This window comes from Podarcis erhardii (genome assembly GCF_964252035.2).
Source record: "Podarcis erhardii genome assembly, chromosome: 1".
NCBI lineage: Eukaryota > Metazoa > Chordata > Lepidosauria > Squamata > Lacertidae > Podarcis > Podarcis erhardii.
This window is the reverse complement of record NC_138497.1, coordinates 129789426-129808894: the sequence shown is the minus strand read 5'-3', so window position 1 is coordinate 129808894 and position 19469 is coordinate 129789426. Positions and strand designations below refer to the sequence as shown.

Sequence of the window (19469 nt, the reverse complement as noted above, 5' to 3'; positions counted from 1 at the left end):
TTTGTGTTTTTGTTTTTGAGGGTTTTTAGGTTAATTTGTTTTTGTGGCTGTGTGAAACCCAGTTCAGCTACTGATTGATTGATTGATTGATTGATTGATTGATTGACTGATTGTGTTGACTGTGGAAATGGATAAAAGCCCCCCATCCAAACAATGACTATCATCAGTGCAGGTAAGAAAAGAAATGTAATTTTAATTTTTATCATTTATAATACTGTCTTAAAGGTAAAGGTACCCTTGACCGTTAGGTCCAGTCGCTGACGACTCTGGGGTTGCAGCGCTCATCCTGCTTTATCGGCCGAAGGAGCCGGCGTACAGCTTCCGGGTCATGTGGCCAGCCTGACTAAGCCACTTCTGGCAAACCAGAGAAGCACCGTTTACCTTCCCGCCGGAGCGGTACCTATTTATCTGCTTGCACTTTGACATGCTTTAGAACTGCTAGGTGGGCAGGAGCTGGGACCGAACAATGCGAGCTCACCCCGTCGCGGGGATTCAAACTGCTGACCTTCCGACTGGCAAGCCCTAGGCTCTCTGGTTTAGACCACAGTACCAAATAAGACAATACTGTCTTATTTATTTTATAATATAGTACATTGATTATTGCTTTCATTTTATGGATCAATGGTCTCGTTAGATAGTAAAATTCATGTTAAATTGCTGTTTTAGGGGTGGTTTTTCAAAGTGTGGAATGGATTAATCCGTTTTGCACTACTTTCTATGGGAAAGCGTGACTTGGTTTTGGAACACTTTGGTTGTGGAACGGACTTCTGGAATGGATTAAGTTTGAGAACCAAGGTACCACTGTATATCGAATTATTTTTAAAACCTTATCATTTTATCTGGACAAAGTTGATGAGTGATTTCTATGTGCAGAATCCGAATATCTTCTTTCCGCTTACATAAAGTGTCATGGCAGGTTACTTCACTATCATGGTATCGTGCAAACTCTTAAGCATGTACAAAATAGTGGTAATGAGCATTTTTCCTTCCACTCCTGCCTATCTGGTCTCCACATATAATAATAATAATAATAATAATAATAATAATAATAATAATAATAATAATAATTTATTTATATCCCACCCACCCCAGCTGAAGCCAGGCTCAGGGCGGCTAACAACAATAAAATAGTACAACATACCAAAATCATTCATTATAAAAATAACTCAAATCAAACTGATGGCAACCACTGGACCAGTGTGTCAACTTGAATAGAAGTTATTAATATTGCAGTTGTTGTAAGAGGAATAATTATTATGACCAGAATGTAATTGAAATTAATAAGATTTTGGAATGCAGAAATAAAGAAAACCATCAAATCATCAAATCTAGCACATGTGGGCCCACTTTATCTAAATTATATAATTCGGTATTTGAATGATTGGTATTAATAAATGTATTATAAATTGGTATTGTTATAATGAGGCTGTTACTGGACTGTAATTGAAAACTAAAACTAAAACTAAAACTAATAATAATAATAATAATAATAATATCATCTGTTTCTTGCTAAGATTTGAGGAGCCAAGAGGGGCTGCAACAATCATGCTGAAGTTCATCATGGCTGCGTCCTTCAGTCAATAAGATGACGCCAATATTTGTTGGGTTTCTCACCTGCCCACCAGCCACAATCGCTCCAAAGAGGTGTAGCAAACAACACTTCAGGCTCTCTTTGAGATGCTCACTTTCTTGAAAACACTCTGAAAGAAGAGAACAAGTTGCAGGCAGGTTAACTTCAAGCCAAAAGATTTGTAGGCATGTGGTCAAATAATATATCTCAAAAACAATTACTGTACAAATACGTAACTCCCATTTTTCTTTTCATAATGAAGTCAACCCTCGAATCTATAATCAAATCTGCCTTTTTTTAAGACATAAAAACAGTTGATTTAAAACAAGCCCAATTAAAACTAAATTAAAATGGCATTATCTGGGAGCTCCAGGACCAGCTGCCTAGCTCAACACCATCTTGACCAGAAGGCCTATAATCAATGTTTAGTTATAGTGGTAAAATTAAGCCACCGTTTCAGTTAAATCCACCTTTCCAAATCGTCACATTTAACTATGTAGTAGTGAAGCATCTTTCAGAGAAACATAGCAGTGCGCCTGGGATGGGGAAATTCAGGCTTTTTTGCTTGAACTTTTAGTAAAAAACTGTAGTTTGTTTTGTTCTCCCAGCATACAAACTGTGGCTCATTTTAATTACAGTTGGTTCCAAACCATGGTTTCAGAAGCTCGCTTGTTTAAACTAGCCCCAGTTAAGTATAGGTAAAGGGACCCCTGACCATTAGGTCCAGTTGTGGCCGACTCTGGGGTTGCGGCGCTCATCTCGCTTTACTGGCCGAAGAAGCTGGCGTACAGCTTCCGGGTCATGTGGGCAGCATGACTAAGCCGCTTCTAACTAAACCAGAGCAGTGCACGGAAACGCCGTTTACATTCCCGCCGGAGTGGTACCTATTCATCTACTTGCACTTTGACATGCTTTTGAACTGCTAGGTTGGCAGGAACAGGGACTGAGGAACGGGAGCTCACCCCGTTGAGGGGATTCAAACCGCCGATCTTCTGATCGGCAAATCCTAGGCTCTGTGGTTTAACCCACAGCGCCACCCGCGTCCCCAGTTAAGATTAAGCACAAGTTAAAAGGTACAAAGAACACCGCAAAGTACGATTAATCAAAAGCAGAAGCAAAACTTCCAAACGCCTCCTCCTCGATATGTTGGCGAAGAAAAGGAGAGAGACAACAGATGAACTGAGGAGGAGGTTAGGTGTGCTCACATCTCACTAAACCAACCTTCCTCAACTTTCGGTCTTCAGGTGCTAGATTAGCTAATGTTATAGGATGACGCTGAGTTTAAGTCCAGCAACATCTGAGAACCCCAAGTTGCAAAAGGATGCACTAAAACACATCAAAACATAGTAATTTTCTCTTCTCTATTTTATCAATATACGAGCGGTAAGGAAGCACACCAAGATTCCCTGAACGCAGCCACGAGAAGATTGGAAACTTCTGCTTTCATCTCAGATTAACCACAGTTTAGTGTCACATTTAAACCTTGACCGTGGTTAGCGAAAACAAGGCAGCTTCATAAACTATGGTTTGAAGTTGCCTTGTTTCAACAAACCACTGTCAAAACTAACCAACATTTGTCCCGGTTCAGACTTTGTGACAAGCTGTAGTTAGCCTGAAACAGAAATGGACATTTCTGGACATCTCTTCCAGGCTGTGCCAAAGGAGAAAAGTGGAGATGAGGCAGGGAACATGAAAGTCTGAGGCTCACCGCATTTTTTTCACATAATGCTAAATTGTAGTTTAGTATTATGTGAAAATGCAGCCATTTAAAAGGTGCTATTAAGTGCACAGAGATTTTATATACTGACATAAGATCCAATAAAATTTTATGCAGCAAAAAACTCTTAAACATTCACAGTGCCCAAAACACCCCCCAAAAAACCCCTCCTATTGGCAAAAACTAGAACAGGCCCAAAATCTTCCCCTTCCATTGAAAAATCATTACACTGTATTCTTTGCTCAAAGCATACCTGGCAGTAGGGAATTACAAGTAGCCTAAGGAATTTTTCTCAGCAATAAACATTAACCTGGAAGCTGTTACCATAGCAATAACTTTACGCAGATGAACGAGCCGCTGCCAAAGCCACAAGATTATTTTGTTTGAAATTAGCACCATAAAAATCTCTGAGTAATGTCACCAACCAGCACTGTTAAAATGTCACCATTTTTAAATGAAGCTGGCGGTGGAGACGCCGAAGTCTTAAAACAAGCTGGCTATTGAAACAAAAACTACATTTTGGAACTTTTTAAAAAAACCTTTACGTAAGGGTAAATAGCTTAGGGGGAAGCCACGCTAGCTGTAATTTCCAGAGTGGTTTTTACAGTCAACCCCTGTCCCTAGGGAACTTTGAGAATGCTAGATCTCAGATCAGGGGTCACTTATCAACCCATGCAATTCTTAACAAACTAGTTTGCAGGATTCTTTGGGGGAAGCTGTGACTGCACAAAGTGGTCTGAAACTGCCTGGATTGTGTAGTTGCAGGGTTTTTTTAAATTTAAATCAGGTTTTTTTAATCAGATTTTTAAAATAAAATGCTTGGGGGGGGGAATCTTTCTCAAGATAGCTTTCTATTTAAGTTACATTATAGTCCAAAGGCTATTCATCAGGAAATAAGGATTTGTTTTAAGTTTTTCATGTGTGCTAAAACTCAGTCTAAGTTGTTGTTGTTTTAAAATTGTTTAACCACATCAGTTAACAAACATGGATACACATGCTATAATGTTATCGTTTTAGTTAAATAAATTGTTTCTAAGGAAATGATTATTTTTCTCCTTCCCATAAAGCACAGCAGAAAAGTCATACAAATATAAACAGTTAACTTATTAAACCTCACAATAATATCATAAATATTGGTCTATGTATTTCTAATAGTATAACCAAATCAGTAATTTTCGATATAGCTGTAAAAACTACTCTGAAAATTTATTATTCCAAAAATGAAAACTTCTTCTGGTTGTGAATATTAAGATGATACCAGCAAGAACGAGTCTTTCTGTAAAAAAATGATTTAAATCAAGTCTTACTGACTAGTGATTTAAATCATTATTTAAATCGGTTTGATTTAAATCAAATCTACCCTGATTCAAACAAGTATTATTACCTTCTGTAGATGAAATCCCATATGGGGTGGGTTGGGGAAAGGGCAGTTATTGGGTTGGGCTCAGTTTATTTAATCATGGTTATCTTCTTGAGGTCCTGGCATTTAACCTTTCATTTGTATTTGCAGCAGCAACCTTTGACTTGTGTTAGGGTATAAGGGAAAACCGTAGAAATTAATTTTTAGTTGTGTCTGACCAAGGACTCATGGTTTGCTTTGCCCCAGACAAACCAAGATTTGTTCAAATCAAGGTTTATCGCTTGTAGTTGGTCAGGGTTGTGGGGAGACAAAACATGAGCCTGGGTTCAGATACAACACTAAGTCAAAACATGGCTTAGCCCTAGATAGCATGGCAACAGCAGGACTGCTGCACTAAGGCATGGTTTGGCATCCAAAAACATCAAAAAAATGAAGATCATGGCCACTGGTCCCATCACCTCCTGGCAAATAGCAGGGAAAGAAATGGAGGCAGTGAGAGATTTTACTTTCTTGGGCTCCATGATCACTGCAGATGGTGACAGCAGCCACGAAATTAAAAGACGCCACCTTCTTGGGAGAAAAGCAATGACAAACCTAGACAGCATCTTAAAAAGTAGAGACATCACCTTGCCAACAAAGGTCCGTATAGTTAAAGCTATGGTTTTCCCAGTAGTGATGTATGGATTTGAGAGCTGGACCATAAAGAAGGCTGATCGCCGAAGAATTGATGCCTTTGAATTATGGTGCTGGAGGAGACTCTTGAGAGTCCCATGGACTGCAAGAAGATCAAACCTCTCCATTCTGAAGGAAATCAGCCCTGAGTGCTCAATGGAACGACAGATCGTGAAGCTGAGGCTCCAAGACTTTGGCCACCTCATGAGAAGAGAAGACTCCCTGGAAAAGACCCTGATGTTGGGAAAGATGGAGGGCACAAGGAGAAGGGGACGACAGAGGACGAGATGGTTGGACAGTTTTCTCAAAGCTACCAACATGAGTATGACCAAACTGCGGGAGGCAGAGGAAGGCAGGAGTGCCTGGCGTGCTCTGGTCCATGGGGTCACAAAGAGTCGGACACGACTAAACGACTAAACAACAACAACATGGTTTGGCTTAGATTTACACTCATACCTTGGATCCCAAACACCTTGGTGCTCAGACATTTTGGCTCCTGAATGGCGCAAACCTAGAAGTGAGTGTTCCCATTTGCAAACGTTCTTTGGAACCTGAACGTTCGATGGGGCTTCTGCGGCTTCCGATTGGCTGCAGGAGCTTTCTGCAGCCAATCGTAAGCTGCAGTTTGGTTTACGAACGTTTTGGAAGTCAGACGGACTTCCGGAACGGATTCCATTTGACTTCTGAGGTACGACTGTACATGCAAACTGGGCCAGTGACTAACTCAAGGTCACCAAGTGAGCTCCATGGCTAAGCTAATATCTAAACCTTGGCAAAATACACAAAAGTCAACCACAGGCATGCATGAAAATGGTCAGGTAATATGTGCCAAAAAGAACTTGTTAAGAACTTGCATTTAACTGTGCTTAATGTCCCAAAGCTGTTCTCAGGAATTATTTTGTACTCGTCACCTTGAGATTGGAAGTGTGCACCAATAAATTTTTATCCCTTAAAAAATTCCAAAGTAAGCACTAGAAATATTAAGAAAACAAGGCAATGATACTCACGGTAAAAGAAAGGGACAAACTCCACTGTGAGAGAAGCTGGTTTGTACTTCTGCCTGCTTTTTTCAACACTGCTCAGAATTCGTCTGTATATATTTTTTTTAAAAAAAAGAGAAACCAAGAGGTAAGATTTATTTGTAGGCGGACACTGCAGAACACATTTTTTTATTTATTCTAAAGCATACGTGTCTTCAAATGCAATAAAATACCTCTTCCATATTACATTAGCAGCACTTTTAAACCTACCACGGTACTATTTTGGACTACTTTATTTCTAAGCAGGCACTTTTAAATAAAACCGAAACCGAAACCCAGCCCACAATTGACTTTAAGGACATGCAGTTTTAACACTAAAAATTTGGTCAATTAAAACAATAGGATTTATTGATAGTTCAGCCACCCAAAGTGACCCATCTTGCCATACATTTAGAAGGCTACGTCTCACATAAGCAAGTTGGTAGGTACCTACATATACTGTGGCCATGTTTAAGTGATTGTATCTCAGTGTAATAAGCCACAGAATGAATGAGTCTTTAGCCACAGTCCTTTTGTGGTGCAAAGAATCAAATCAGGAAGTCTCAAGGGAACCACGGTTTCCTGTTTTGCCCAAACTAGGAAACAATGGCTACTGCCAGCTTCCGAACACGCCAATATTTTGACCCACCGTCAAACTGTGGTTAAGTATCCTGGTAGACATGGTTTCCTGATTTAGATGAGGTCCTGGCATCATCAAGTCTCATGCAACGGGAGGAGTGAAGCAGCTGCTCCCAAAAGCATATGGCTTAATAAGCCAAGATCTGAATGTGACAACTTATATTGGTCCAAGCTAGGCCAGTATGCTCCTTCGTTGTGCCACATAAGCACATGTTGTGCAGACGCCTGATTATCGTCTTCCAAAGCAACTACTCTATTCCAAACTTAAAAATGGAAAGCATAATGCTGGTGGTCAACGCAAATTTTTAAAAATGTAGTATAAACACCAACAATTGGGGAACACCGGCTTGCAAGAGCTCCAATTGGAGAACAGCCTTTACCAAAGGTGTCATGGACTTTGAAGACACTCAAACTCAAGACGCAAGGGAGAAATGTGCTAAGAGGAAGGCATGCTTGGCAAATCCACACCGTGATCAACTCCTGCCTGGTAACCAATGTCCCCAGTGTGGAAGGACCTGTGGATCCAGAATTGGCCTCCACAGTCACTTATGGACTCATTGTTAAAACCGTGTTTATGGAAGACAATCTTACTCGGCTACGAGTGATCACCAAAGATAAGGGTTAACCACGTCTTTATTTGATGGCATGTATTGACTGCAGTTTCACATTCCCATGGAATGCACACAATAAGAGTCACATTTGTCTCCCATAGCCGCTGGCCCACTAATTTCATGGGTAATGCAGTTCCCCCTGCTTCTCCACCCCCCCCATCACAAACAAAACTAGCCTCTCCTACTCTCTCTCTTTAAATAATGAATTTTCTTGACTAATAGGTCATTTAGTGGATGCTATATGAGAAAGTTCTCTCCTTAGTTAACTGTCTATATGTATAATTGAGTTCCAGCACTACTTTATTCAGTGAATATCTTACATGCGTGATTAAAAAAGAATGCCTTTTCCAAGATGCAAAGGTTGCACAGCAGGAGACGAATCTTACTATGTTTGTTTACTTTTCTAGGCTCGGCTACATCGCTCCAAAGTGAGCTTGTGCAAGGGCTAAGAATAACGCAGCAAAAGCAATGGCAGAAAACAAGTTACAGATTGTGCTTGCCAAGTTGCTGGAAAGGCAGTTGTTATAATAGGCCCAATGTACTGAAAAAAGGTGTATTTAAGTAGGGGGCGTATTAATGGAAAATATATATAACAGGAGAGTTTGAACAAAAGTACCACATTTTTCCATGTACAACACAGCCCTGTGTACAAGACGCCCCCTATTTGGGGGGACTCCAAATTAAGAAAATAGGGGGGCAGATTACTGAAAGTGGTTGACCTTTTTTGGGGGAAATGCCCACAGTTGTTAGGTTTTTTGGGAGGGGGTACTGCTGAAAATTGCTCACCCGCATGACCGCACAAGTCACCAAAGGCACCAATCGTATGCCTGCTCGCTGCCAACAGCAGCAAATCGCCCGCTCTATTGTCACAGCGGCAGCCAATACGCAGCAGCCATTGTGACAGCCACCACTCACCCGCCCCAATCGCCGCTGACAATCTCACGTCCCAACAATCGCACGTCCCACCAATGCACTACCCATGTCAACCTTCCCCTTATTCCAGCGCCGTTTCCCGCTGCTATCCCGGATTGTTAGATATCCCGTAGACTGTCCCCGGGACAGGTGAGGCTGCTGATCCCTTATTTTCAAATCTGAAAGTTGACAGCTATGCCCATGTATAATAACAGCCCAAATTTTAAACTACCGTATTTTTCGCTCTACAGGACGCACCAGACCATAGGATGCACCGGACCATAGGAGGGGGAGAACAGGGGGGGGAAATTCTCCCCCTCTCTGCTCAGCGCCCCTTCAGCGAAGTGGTAGGAGAAACGGAGCCCCTTCCATTCCTCTTCCTGCTTCACTGAAGGGGCGCTGCACAGAGCGTCCCTCCAGCGAAGCCTGGAGAGCAAGAGGCATCATGAGAACTCCTGCTGCGCTCCGAAGGCTTGTGGATAGCTGCCTGAAGCCCCCAGAGCACAGCAGGAGTTCCCGCTGCGCTCCAGGGGCTTCAGCGAAAGCGACGCAAAGGCTCCGGAGCGCGGGGGGAGCTCTCCCTCTGTGCTTCAGAGGCTTCGCGTTGCTATCGCTGAAGCCAAGGAGCCTGCATTTGCTCCATAGGACGCACACACATTTCCCCTTAATTTTTGGAGGGGAAAAAGTGCGTCCTATAGAGCGAAAAATGCGGTAATTTTTATTAGAAAAACCCCTCATCTGATTCATGGAAAACTACGGTATATGGATAGCAAAGCAGCAACAGAAACTACAGGAGAGAGAACAGCAAGGTGGTGGTTTGAAAGCAGGGATGGACAACGTGTGTTCGTACCCCAACATTGCTGAACTATGACACCCATCATCTCTGACCACAGGCTATGTTGGGTGCAGCTGATGGGAATCGGAGTCCAAAAGCATGCAGAGGCCCACACACACCCCAGCCCAGTTTTAACATGAAACTGAGCACTAAGGCCCTGTTATCTAAGGTAGCACTAAGGCCCCCCTAAGGCTTGTACCTACGGGACCGCCTCTCCTGGTATGCCCGGCGGAGGACCTTAAGGTCCATAAATAACAACACTTTGGAAGTCCTGAGCCCCAAGGAGGTTACCGTATTTTTCGCACCATAGGGCGCACCGGACCATAGGGCGCACATAGTTTTGGGAGACGGAAAACAAGAAAAAATTATTCTGAACCGCAGAAGCTAGAACAGCAAGAGGGATCTGGCTTCCGGGATACGGTGTGGCTGTTCTGGCTTCTGGGGTAACCGCGCCAAGCCTCTTCAGGGCAGCGGGATGAAGGCTCCCCCTGCCCAAAGAGGCTGCACAGGGCTAAAGCAGAAGTCAGGACAGACGCGTTGCTCAAGGGGCGCTGCGCCTTCTCTCTCTCTCTGCGCAGCGCCTCTCCTTCACAGGAGAGGCGTTGCGCAGAGAGGGAGAAGGGGCAGCGCCCTTCAGCAAAGCTGGAGAAGGAACAGAAGGAGACCCTTCTGTACCTCCTCCGGCTTCCAGGACAGGCGCGTCGCTGCGAAGCGGGAGGAGGAACAGGAGACCCTTCTGTTCCTCCTCCGCTTCCAGGACAGGCGCGTCGGGGCGAAGCCAAGCAGCCTGCATTCGCTCCATAGGACGCACACACATTTCCCCTTCATTTTTGGAGGGGAAAAAGTGCGTCCTATAGAGCGAAAAATACGGTAGTTTGGCCTCAACCAGGGCCAGGGCCTTTTCAGCTCTGGCCTTGGCCTGGTGGAACACCCTACCGCAGGAGATCAGGGCCCTGCAGAATTTGACATCTTTCCGCAGGGCCTGCAAGACAGAACTGTTCCGCCTGGCCTTTGGTCTGGACTCAGTCTAATCCTACCCTCTCATTTATTTTTTTGATGGAACCCCTCATATATAAATTTTCCCTCGGCTCTGTTTGCTGGCCCATGTAGGACCAGCATGGATAGTTGGCCCCGGTGAATATTTGACGTTTTTTCCCCTTATGGCTTTGATCTATAAAGGTAAAGGGACCCCTGACCATTAGGTCCAGTCATAACCGACTCTGGGGTTGCTGCGCTCATCTCGCTTTACTGGCCGAGGGAGCTGGCGTACATGTGGCCAGCAGGACTAAGCCGCTTCTGGCAAACCAGAGCAGTGCACAGAAACGCCGTTTACCTTCCCGCCGGAGTGGTACCTATTTATCTACTTGCACTTTGATGTGCTTTCGAACTGCTAGGTTGGCAGGAGCAGGGACTGAGCAACGGGAGCTCACCCCATCATGGGGATTCGAACCGCCGAGCTTCTGATTGGCAAGCCCTAGGCTCAGTGGTTTAACCCACAGCGCCACCCGCATCCCTATATATATATAAGCTTTGATCTATAGGCAACCACTAAAACGAGGCTGCATTTTAAGCTGCATTTTAAACTGTATTTTAACTTATATTTTAATCAACTGTTTGTTTGGTATTTGTTTGGTTTTTAATGTTTTTACTGTATTTATATTCAGTGTTAGCCACACTGAGCCTGGTCTTGGCCTGGGAGGGCAAGATATAAATATTATTATCATCATCATCATCATCATCATCATCATCATCATCAGTGCACAGCTCACAGCAGCAGTGCCCTGCCTTCTGGTGCCCTTGGGGTAGCATGCGATGCCTCTGACCATGCCAGAGGAGTTCACACGCCCCACGCAAGTGCTAACCCGTGTTTTCAAGGGGTCTTGTGGTACCCAGGGAGCAGCGGTGAAAGGAGACACACTGCAGGGGCTTCTTCATTGGTGAGGGAACCTAAACACCAAGATCCTCTGCGCATGCAAACATTTCTTCAACAGAATGCAAAGATACACATCTATTGCCTGTCCGCTGAGCTTGCAAGTCGGCACATTCCACTGACATTTGTCCTGCAAAGAGATTCGGCGCAGCAATAAAACGCCGCCCACTCGATTGCCACTTACCCAGCGATTCTTTGCCTCCAGTTGCGATAGGGGTCGTACAGGCTTTCGCAAAAAGCCAGTGCGTGTCTTACAAACTCTTCTATAGGCGTCTGGTCGGCTACTTCTTTCTCCTTCGTTTTGCTCTTTAGCTGAAGAGACAGCAAAAAAAAACGACGGTCACCAAAACACTACCAGTTTGGCACGCACCACGCCCCTGCCTGAAATGCCAGTGAGCTGTTGCCAATTGAGAGGAATCAACAGCCTGACTGTGGAAAGCAGCTAGCTACCCGTGGTTTCCAGGAAATGAAATGTACCGTATTTTTCGCTCTATAAGACGCACCATACCACAAGACGCACCTAGTTTTTGGAGGAGGAAAACAAAAAAATATATATTCTGAGTCTCAGAAGCCAGAACAGCAAGAGGGATTGCTGTGCAGTGAAAGCAGCAATCCCTCTTGCTGTTCTGGCTTCTGGGATAGCTGCGCAGCCTGCATTCACTCCATAAGATGCATACACATTTCCCCTTACTTTTTAGGAGGGAAAAAGTGAGTCATAGAGCAAAAAATACGGTAGGGTTTTCAAAGAGAGCTGCGCAGAAGTGAAATACCACGTTCTTCAGGCTCAGATGCACAAGGAAGACGGGGGTTTTGGGATCGGGGACAAAATCATGCATGCCCTCCGAGCAGGTCTTCTTTCCCCTCCTACCCTTTCCATACAGATGTGAGAGCATTGCCAAACACACCGACTTTTCTGTTGTTGTTCTGTTTAACTGTAAAGGTTTTTGATTCTACAATGAAATCTAACCCCCTTCCCTTCCCAGTCCCTACGTAATTATCAGCACCGACTGGAGCAGTTAAACCGAAGCACGTGCAAAAAGGGAAACAAATGCTGCGATATTGCTGTTGTCTCGAATAAGGGATATTGAGGTTGTATCTCCCCTGTCCTCTCTTCTGCCTATAGGCCTCCTTATTGGCCAGTCCCAAGATGATGATGATGATGATGATGATGATGATGATGATAATAATAATAAATATTTTTATTATTTGTGGCCAACCCATCTGACAGGGTTGCCAGGCAGCCATAATCAGAAGAAAAAGAAAGGTAATAATGTGTGTGTGTGTGTGTGTGTGTGTGTGTGTGTGTGTAAGAAGCCAGGATATGGCTACATACATATTATGGCTGCCTTCAGACTTAGCCTACAGCTTTCCAGAGTACATTTGTCAGAGGATCAATTCTTTTCTCGCTGTCCCCCTTGCTCAGAAGTTGTCACAAAGTTCTAGTAAGAACTTGTCGCTTGATTTACGTCACTTGAGATTCTCAAAGCGAGTTTGGGAAGCGTACCCAAGCTCCGTGTGAGTTGTCGACAGTCACACAATTGTGAAAGCAGGCGAAGGCAGGCGAGAAAATTGGCAGGCAATGGGAGAGGAAAAACAGAGGCGGAACAATCCTGTAGCCTGCTCCCGACTTGAAATGTGGACTCACAGGCTGCAATCCTATACATAAAGCCTAACTGGGACTAAGGTCCCAACACTCAACGGGGTGTCTCCAATTCTGGAGTTCCGTTCGTGAAACAGACCTCCGCATGCACAACAGAACTTTCCCCTTTCTCTCTTGCCATGTGCCATACTTTTCTGTGTATAAGACGAAGGTTTTTTTACTCTAAAATAATGTTCAAAGTTGGGGCTCGTCTTATACAGTCATACCTCGGGTTGAAGCAGCTTCAGGTTAAGCATTTTCGGGTTGCGCTCCGCAGCGACCCGGAAGTAACGGAGCACGTTACTTCCAGGTTTCACCGCTTGCGCATGCGCAGACGCTCAAAATGACGTCGCGCGCATGCGCGGAAGCGGCGAACCACGACCTGCGTTCGCTTCAGGATGCAAATGGGGCTCCAGATCGGATCCCATTCGCACCCAGAGGTACCACTGTATACAGATAGTGCAGAGGGGGGACGGGCGATTGGTTGCAGCCACGAACAGGAGGTTGTCAGCGGCAATTGGGTGGGTAATTGGTGGCTGTGGAAAGGGCTGCTTTGGATTGGCGGCTGCTGCGTCCATTGGGTTGGTGATTGGTGGCTGCGGCAAGGGCTGCTTTGGATTGGCGGCTGCTGCGTCCATTGGGTTGGTGATTGGTGGCTGCGGCAAGGGCTGCTTTGGATTGGCGGCTGCTGCGTCCATTGGGTTGGTGATTGGTGGCTGCGGCAAGGGCTGCTTTGGATTGGCGGCTGCTGCGTCCATTGGGTTGGTGATTGGTGGCTGCGGCAAGGGCTGCTTTGGATTGGCGGCTGCTGCGTCCATTGGGTTGGTGATTGGTGGCTGCGGCAAGGGCTGCTGTGGATTGGCGGCTGCTGCGTCCATTGGGTTGGTGATTGGTGGCTGCGGCAAGGGCTGCTGTGGATTGGCGGCTGCTGCGTCCATTGGGTTGGTGATTGGTGGCTGCGGCAAGGGCTGCTTTGGATTGGCGGCTGCTGCGTCCATTGGGTTGGTGATTGGTGGCTGCGGCAAGGGCTGCTGTGGATTGGCGGCTGCTGCGTCCATTGGGTTGGTGATTGGTGGCTGCGGCAAGGGCTGCTGTGGGTTGGCTTCGCTGCGGCAATTGTGCGTGTGCTAGCCAGTTGCTGGTGGCGAGGGGGCAGACGCATTGTGGCTTTTGTGACATGTATGATTGGCAGCATTTGTCAGTCTGGTGAGTGATTTTTGGCATTCCTCCTCCAAAAAAGCTCAACAACTCTGGGCCATCTCCCCCCATTTTCTTAAATTGGAGTCCCCCAAAATTGGGAGCGTCTTACACATGGGGGTGTCTTATACACAGGAAAATACGGTATGTGCCTTCAAAATCTGCTCTAGAGGATTGAGGGACCCAATCTGGGAATGCGCTGAGCATTGCATGAGAGCAAGTTCACATGTGCAGTGTTGGATGCAACCCAAATGATCTTACTCGTGAGGAAACGTGCATACAACAGCACTGTATATTGCACATTCAAACCATACTTAAGATTTCATTCAAAGTTTTCTCAGCGTTTCCTAAAACAGTAGGCCAAGTTCCTTTCTCACACATGGCAAAAAAACTGAAACTTGGTTACCAAAGGATTACCAACCAACAAGACACACAATTAAAAGGCGCACGTGTGAAACCATCTTTGCGTCCAGCACATGGTTCACCTTTCAGCAAATTCCTGCAGTGGAGCTACAAGTCTGACTGTTCAAATGGGCCTGAGGCCCAAAAAGCAAATTTAAAATGGGATGTGAGAGCTCCCGTAATTGTTTTATTTTTAAAAGATGTGTAAACCAGTCGCATTATAAAATATCAGAGGGGTGTGTGTGCAGAAAACCCAAAATAAGTACAAGGGACATGCTAAAAATTATACAGCTAAAATAGCAGTAGGAGAAAATTGCCTTGGAGGCACACACACAGTATAATTTTCTCTGTTTATTTCCCCCCACAGTTCTTCAACCAAACTGCTTGTTAAATTTGGGGGTGACCAGAGGGAGCTTAAAAAAATAAAAAAAGTTAGTGAATTCCGGGAATCCCCTTCTGCACAGGAAACCTGCAAAATGGACTAGAGGCCAGCTGATGGAAGTCAATTATTATAAGTTATTGCTGCATTAAAAAAAAAAATATTTGACTGTCAGCAAGCTGTGATCAGTGGGGGTTTTTTTAGGGGGAGATCCTACCATATTTAATATTTAAAATTAATGGGGGGAGGGGATTTAAGATAAAATTGACCACTATTTATTTGGCAAGTACAGTGGTACCCCGTGTTAAGTACTTAATTCGTTCCGGAGGTCTGTACTTAATCTGAAACTGTTCTTAACCTGAAGCACCACTTTAGCTAATGGGGCCTCCTGCTGCCGCTGCGCCGCTGTATCACGATTCCTGTTCTCATCTTGAAGCAAAGTTCTTAACCTGAAGCACTATTTCTGGGTTAGCGGAGTCTGTAACCTGAAGCCTATGTAACCTGAAGCGTATGTAACCCGAGGTACTACTGTTGTATACCATCTGTGAGAACAAGTTGTTATTCAAGAAGTCTCCAGCCACGAACTCGCCTTAGGAATGCAACTCTCTCTTGGTCTCAGCCCCCAATTGTCAATACGGGAATAATAACACTAACCTGCAGCTTCATTTATGAGGATCGAGGTAGTTTGCTTAAAACATTCTGAACCAAAAAAACACACACTTCTAAAATATCTAAAATTACCGAAGAAAAGGCAACTGTCTCTTCCTGCCTGGCTGGGGGGCAGAGTCAAAAGTTGCTGGTGGGCAGAACCAGAATTCAGACCACTCTGCTTCTGTTTTCACCATGGCTACCCCAAATTCCCAATTGTACACAGCCCTACTGAGTTCATTGGATATACAGTGATACCCCGGGTTAAGTACTTAATTCATTCCAGAGGTCCGTTCTTAACCTGAAACTGTTCTTAACCTGAAGCACCACTTTAGCTAATGGGGCCTCCTGCTGCTGCCACGCCGCTGGAGCCCGATTCCTGTTCTTATCCTGAAGCACTATTTCTGGGTTAGTGGAGTGTGTAACCTGAAGCGTATGTAACCTGAAGCGTATGTAACCTGAGGTACCACTGTACTCTTTTAACAAAAGGGTATGGAGGATTTTTTAAACTTTAATTTTTAGTACAAAATACCTATATAACTACTCTCGTAGAAACCAAGTGAAAGTAATTCCTTTCTGACTTTAGTGACGCACACTCGTGATCAGGAGAAGGAAGGAAGAAACAAGAAGGAAGAAACTCTAATGAGACAGAAAACGGGGGCATTCAGCAAGTATTGGAGGTTTTATAAAATGAGGTGGGGGGGCACATGCAGACCCCACACACTTTAGGCAAGTTGGTAGGGCAGAGCTTTCCAAACTGTGTGTCGCGGCACAATTAGTGTGCTGGCTGCAGTGTGTAGGTGCATTGCACAAACGCTTCTCCCGGGGCTGGAAAGGGGTTTGTTTAATAATAATAATAAATTTTATTTATATCCCGCCCTCCCCAGCCGAAGCCGGGCTCAGGGTGGCTAACAACAATAAAATAGTACAACATTCTAAAATCATTTCATTATAAAATTAATTCAAATCAAATTGATGGCAACCATTGGGCTAGAGTTCTGTGAAGATTGCCAATGGAGGGAGTTAGGCTGTGCCCTGACCAAAGGCCTGGTGGAAAAGCTCTGTCTTGCAGGCCCTGCGGAAAGATGTCAAGTCCCGCAGGGCCCTTGTCTCTTGTGACAGAGCGTTCTACCAGATCGGGGCCACAGCCGGAAAAGCCCTGGCTCTGGTTGAGGCCAGCCTAACCTCTCTATGGCCTGGGACCTCCAAGATGTTTTTGTTTGAAGATCATAAGTTCCTCTGTGGGACATACCAGGAGAGGCGGCCCCGTAGGTACGAGGGTCCTAGGCCATATAGGGCTTTGAAGGTTAAAACCAGCACCTTAAACCTGATCCTGTACTCCACCGGGAGCCAGTGCAGCTGGTATAGCACCGGGTGAATGTGATCTCGCAGCGAAGACCCCGTAAAGAGTCTCGCCGCGGCATTCTGCACCCGCTGGAGTTTCTGGGTCAGTCTCAAGTTTAACCTCTGGTTTGCTAGTAAAACTAAATTACTGTGTCACGACATGATGCAAAACTGAATTACTGTGTCACAAAACGATGTCTAAAAAGTGTGTCGCCCACACTAAACGTTTGGAAAGCTCTGTAGTAGGGTCTCCATGTAATGTTGAGAAAGCAGACCTTTCGCCACCTTATAAATTACCCCCTGAATTAATTTTCAGGCATTCCTTTGCCATTGCAGTACGGCTACAAAAATTAAAAGCAATCAAGAATTCTCACAAAACTTATTGTGAAACTCATTTCTACCTCACTACCATCAAGTCAGCCTGTTCTAACCAGTCAACTAAATCTGAACTCCAGTGGTGGAATTAATTTTCTCGCTCCAAATGGAACTTGGAAATAAAGAGATGAATTGTGTTGCAGGTGACAGGACACATGGCCAAGTCAAGTGTTGGCGAGTTTATTCTCAGTGCAGCACCAGTTTCTGACTAGAAAGCAATTTAAGCAAATTACAGGTTCACCTACCTGCTGAATATACAGTGTAGTCATCGTAATGACATGGTTAATATAGGAACAGGTGCCAATCTCCTCCACATTAGCCAAATTTCTGGAAAAAAAATATTACGGCATGAGTGGCAAGACATGGTAAAACTGTCCAATATGATTTAACGCGCAGCAAAAGAATGGTATATCACGATTTCCCAAAACAATCTGCACCGTGTTATAGAAATGCAGAATAATCTCACATTGAGAGGCTGTCTTTAAACATAGAAATTATAGCCAGTCAAAGGCGCTTGATGCCAAACCGTATCATTAATGGAATTGAAATCCCTCTTTCCATCACCAAATAGCATCAAAATGGTTCACAGCAATGGCATGTAGATGTAGTCATGGACCATCAACCATTTTGTGTGTGTGTTTTACAACTTTTCGTATGTTTTAGAACGTTTGTGAGGGTCACCTGAGCTACAGAAAGAAGCCAACTGAGGTATTTGGAACCAAATTGGATGAGGCTAGAATCAGAAGTAGGGAAGAATCACAGAGCTGGATGGAACCCAGAGAGTCATCTAGTCCAACCCTTGCAATGCAGGAATCGAAACTAAAGCATCCATGACAATGGCCATCCAACCTCTGCTTAAAAACCTCTGAGGAAGGAGAGTCCACAACCTCATGAGGGAGCCCATTCCGATGCCAAACAGCTCTTTTTGCCAGAAAGTTCTTCCCAACGTTTAGCCACATTCTCCTTTCTCAAAACTTGAATCCATTGCTTTGGGTTCTACCCTCCAGAGCAGGAGGAAACAAGCTTGCTTCATCTCCCATGTAGCCCTCAAGATATCTGAAGGTGGCTATCATATCTCAGCCTGCTCTTTACCAAGGTAAATCTTGTTTCACATCAGATGTCCTGCCCATACGTCACTGATGGACACAGCCACCTCTAATTCTGTAGGACGGACCCTGCTCCATGTCAGAGCTGGGGAAGCTTTTTCCCAGTCTGAAGGCCACAGCGTGTCTGGGGCCGAGTCGGTGTGGCCATCCATCAGCAGATAGAGCTGAGTGTCATCAGTATATTGGTGACAGCCCTGCCCAAAGCTCCGGACAATCTGGGCAAGGGGGCTTGAGACGCTCTGCAGTGTAAATGTTTTTGTACAAATAATAAAGCCTGGAAAAGGTTGGTGGGAGTCTTGCCTCTTCGCTCTCGAGCAACCATGCCGGCACCTAACAAGTTGGAAATGGTAAGATAACAAAATCTCCCCATAAACACTCCATGCCCCAGCCTGCTTCTGAAAAGTCATCTAGGTTTCTTTATAATAATAATAAAAAATACCGGCAAAGAATAATGAAGAATTTGACCAGGAGTAGCGACAAGGCCTGTTGTGGTTCTTCTAGCCCTTCTGACAATTTCTGGACACACTGCAGCAGCTGGAGCCTCAAGACCTGAAGGATGTTATCAGGCAGCAGCGATATTCCTGGGGGGACATCATCCACCCTAAAAATAAAGCCAAGAGCTTTTTTTTAAAAAAAAAAAAAACTAGGGCATGCAGCAATAATCGCTAACGTATTTTATGCACGTAACATCTTTTACTGCACTTGACAATACAATGGTATCCAGACATTTCACTGCCAGAGGGCCAATAAATTGTAATAATGCCAATAAATTACGTAAGATGGACTCTTGCACTTTAATCCTATAATTAACACTTTAAATAAATATTTGACTTTAAGAATAAAAAAGCCTTCACTCTGGCACAGGGCGATTATGAGATCATAAGCAGGTGTACAGGCTGCCAGGGCTCACTAAATGCCAAACTGTTGATTCAGAAGAAGCAAGGCATAACAGGTTAACAATGGGCGTAATCCACATGAAATTCAGCACTTCTCAATTCCATCGGTTTCAACGGGAGAGAGTGGAGCATGTGCTTACTTCTCTTGTAGAATTCAAATATTTAATTTAAGATGGATCGGACCAGATACTAATCCTATACGCTAACTGGAAGGGCCA

General features: G+C 44.6%; 1 protein-coding gene across 4 annotated transcripts in view; it reads right to left on the bottom strand.

Moving 5' to 3' along the window:
* Positions 1–19469, bottom strand: part of NBEAL1 (neurobeachin like 1) — a 149940-nt gene that overhangs the window by 99248 nt on the left and 31223 nt on the right. For all 4 annotated transcript variants that reach the window (XR_014153462.1, XM_081850394.1, XM_081850396.1 and 1 more), the window contains 5 exons: positions 18795–18956; positions 17495–17576; positions 11450–11577; positions 6327–6409; positions 1615–1700 (listed from right to left, as the gene is read on the bottom strand). Coding sequence is in view for 3 of the 4 variants with exons in the window: in XM_081850394.1 (XP_081706520.1) it covers positions 1615–1700; positions 6327–6409; positions 11450–11577; positions 17495–17576; positions 18795–18956 (541 nt within the window). In the remaining variant the exon portion in view is untranslated. The remainder of the gene's footprint in view (positions 1–1614; positions 1701–6326; positions 6410–11449; positions 11578–17494; positions 17577–18794; positions 18957–19469) is intronic.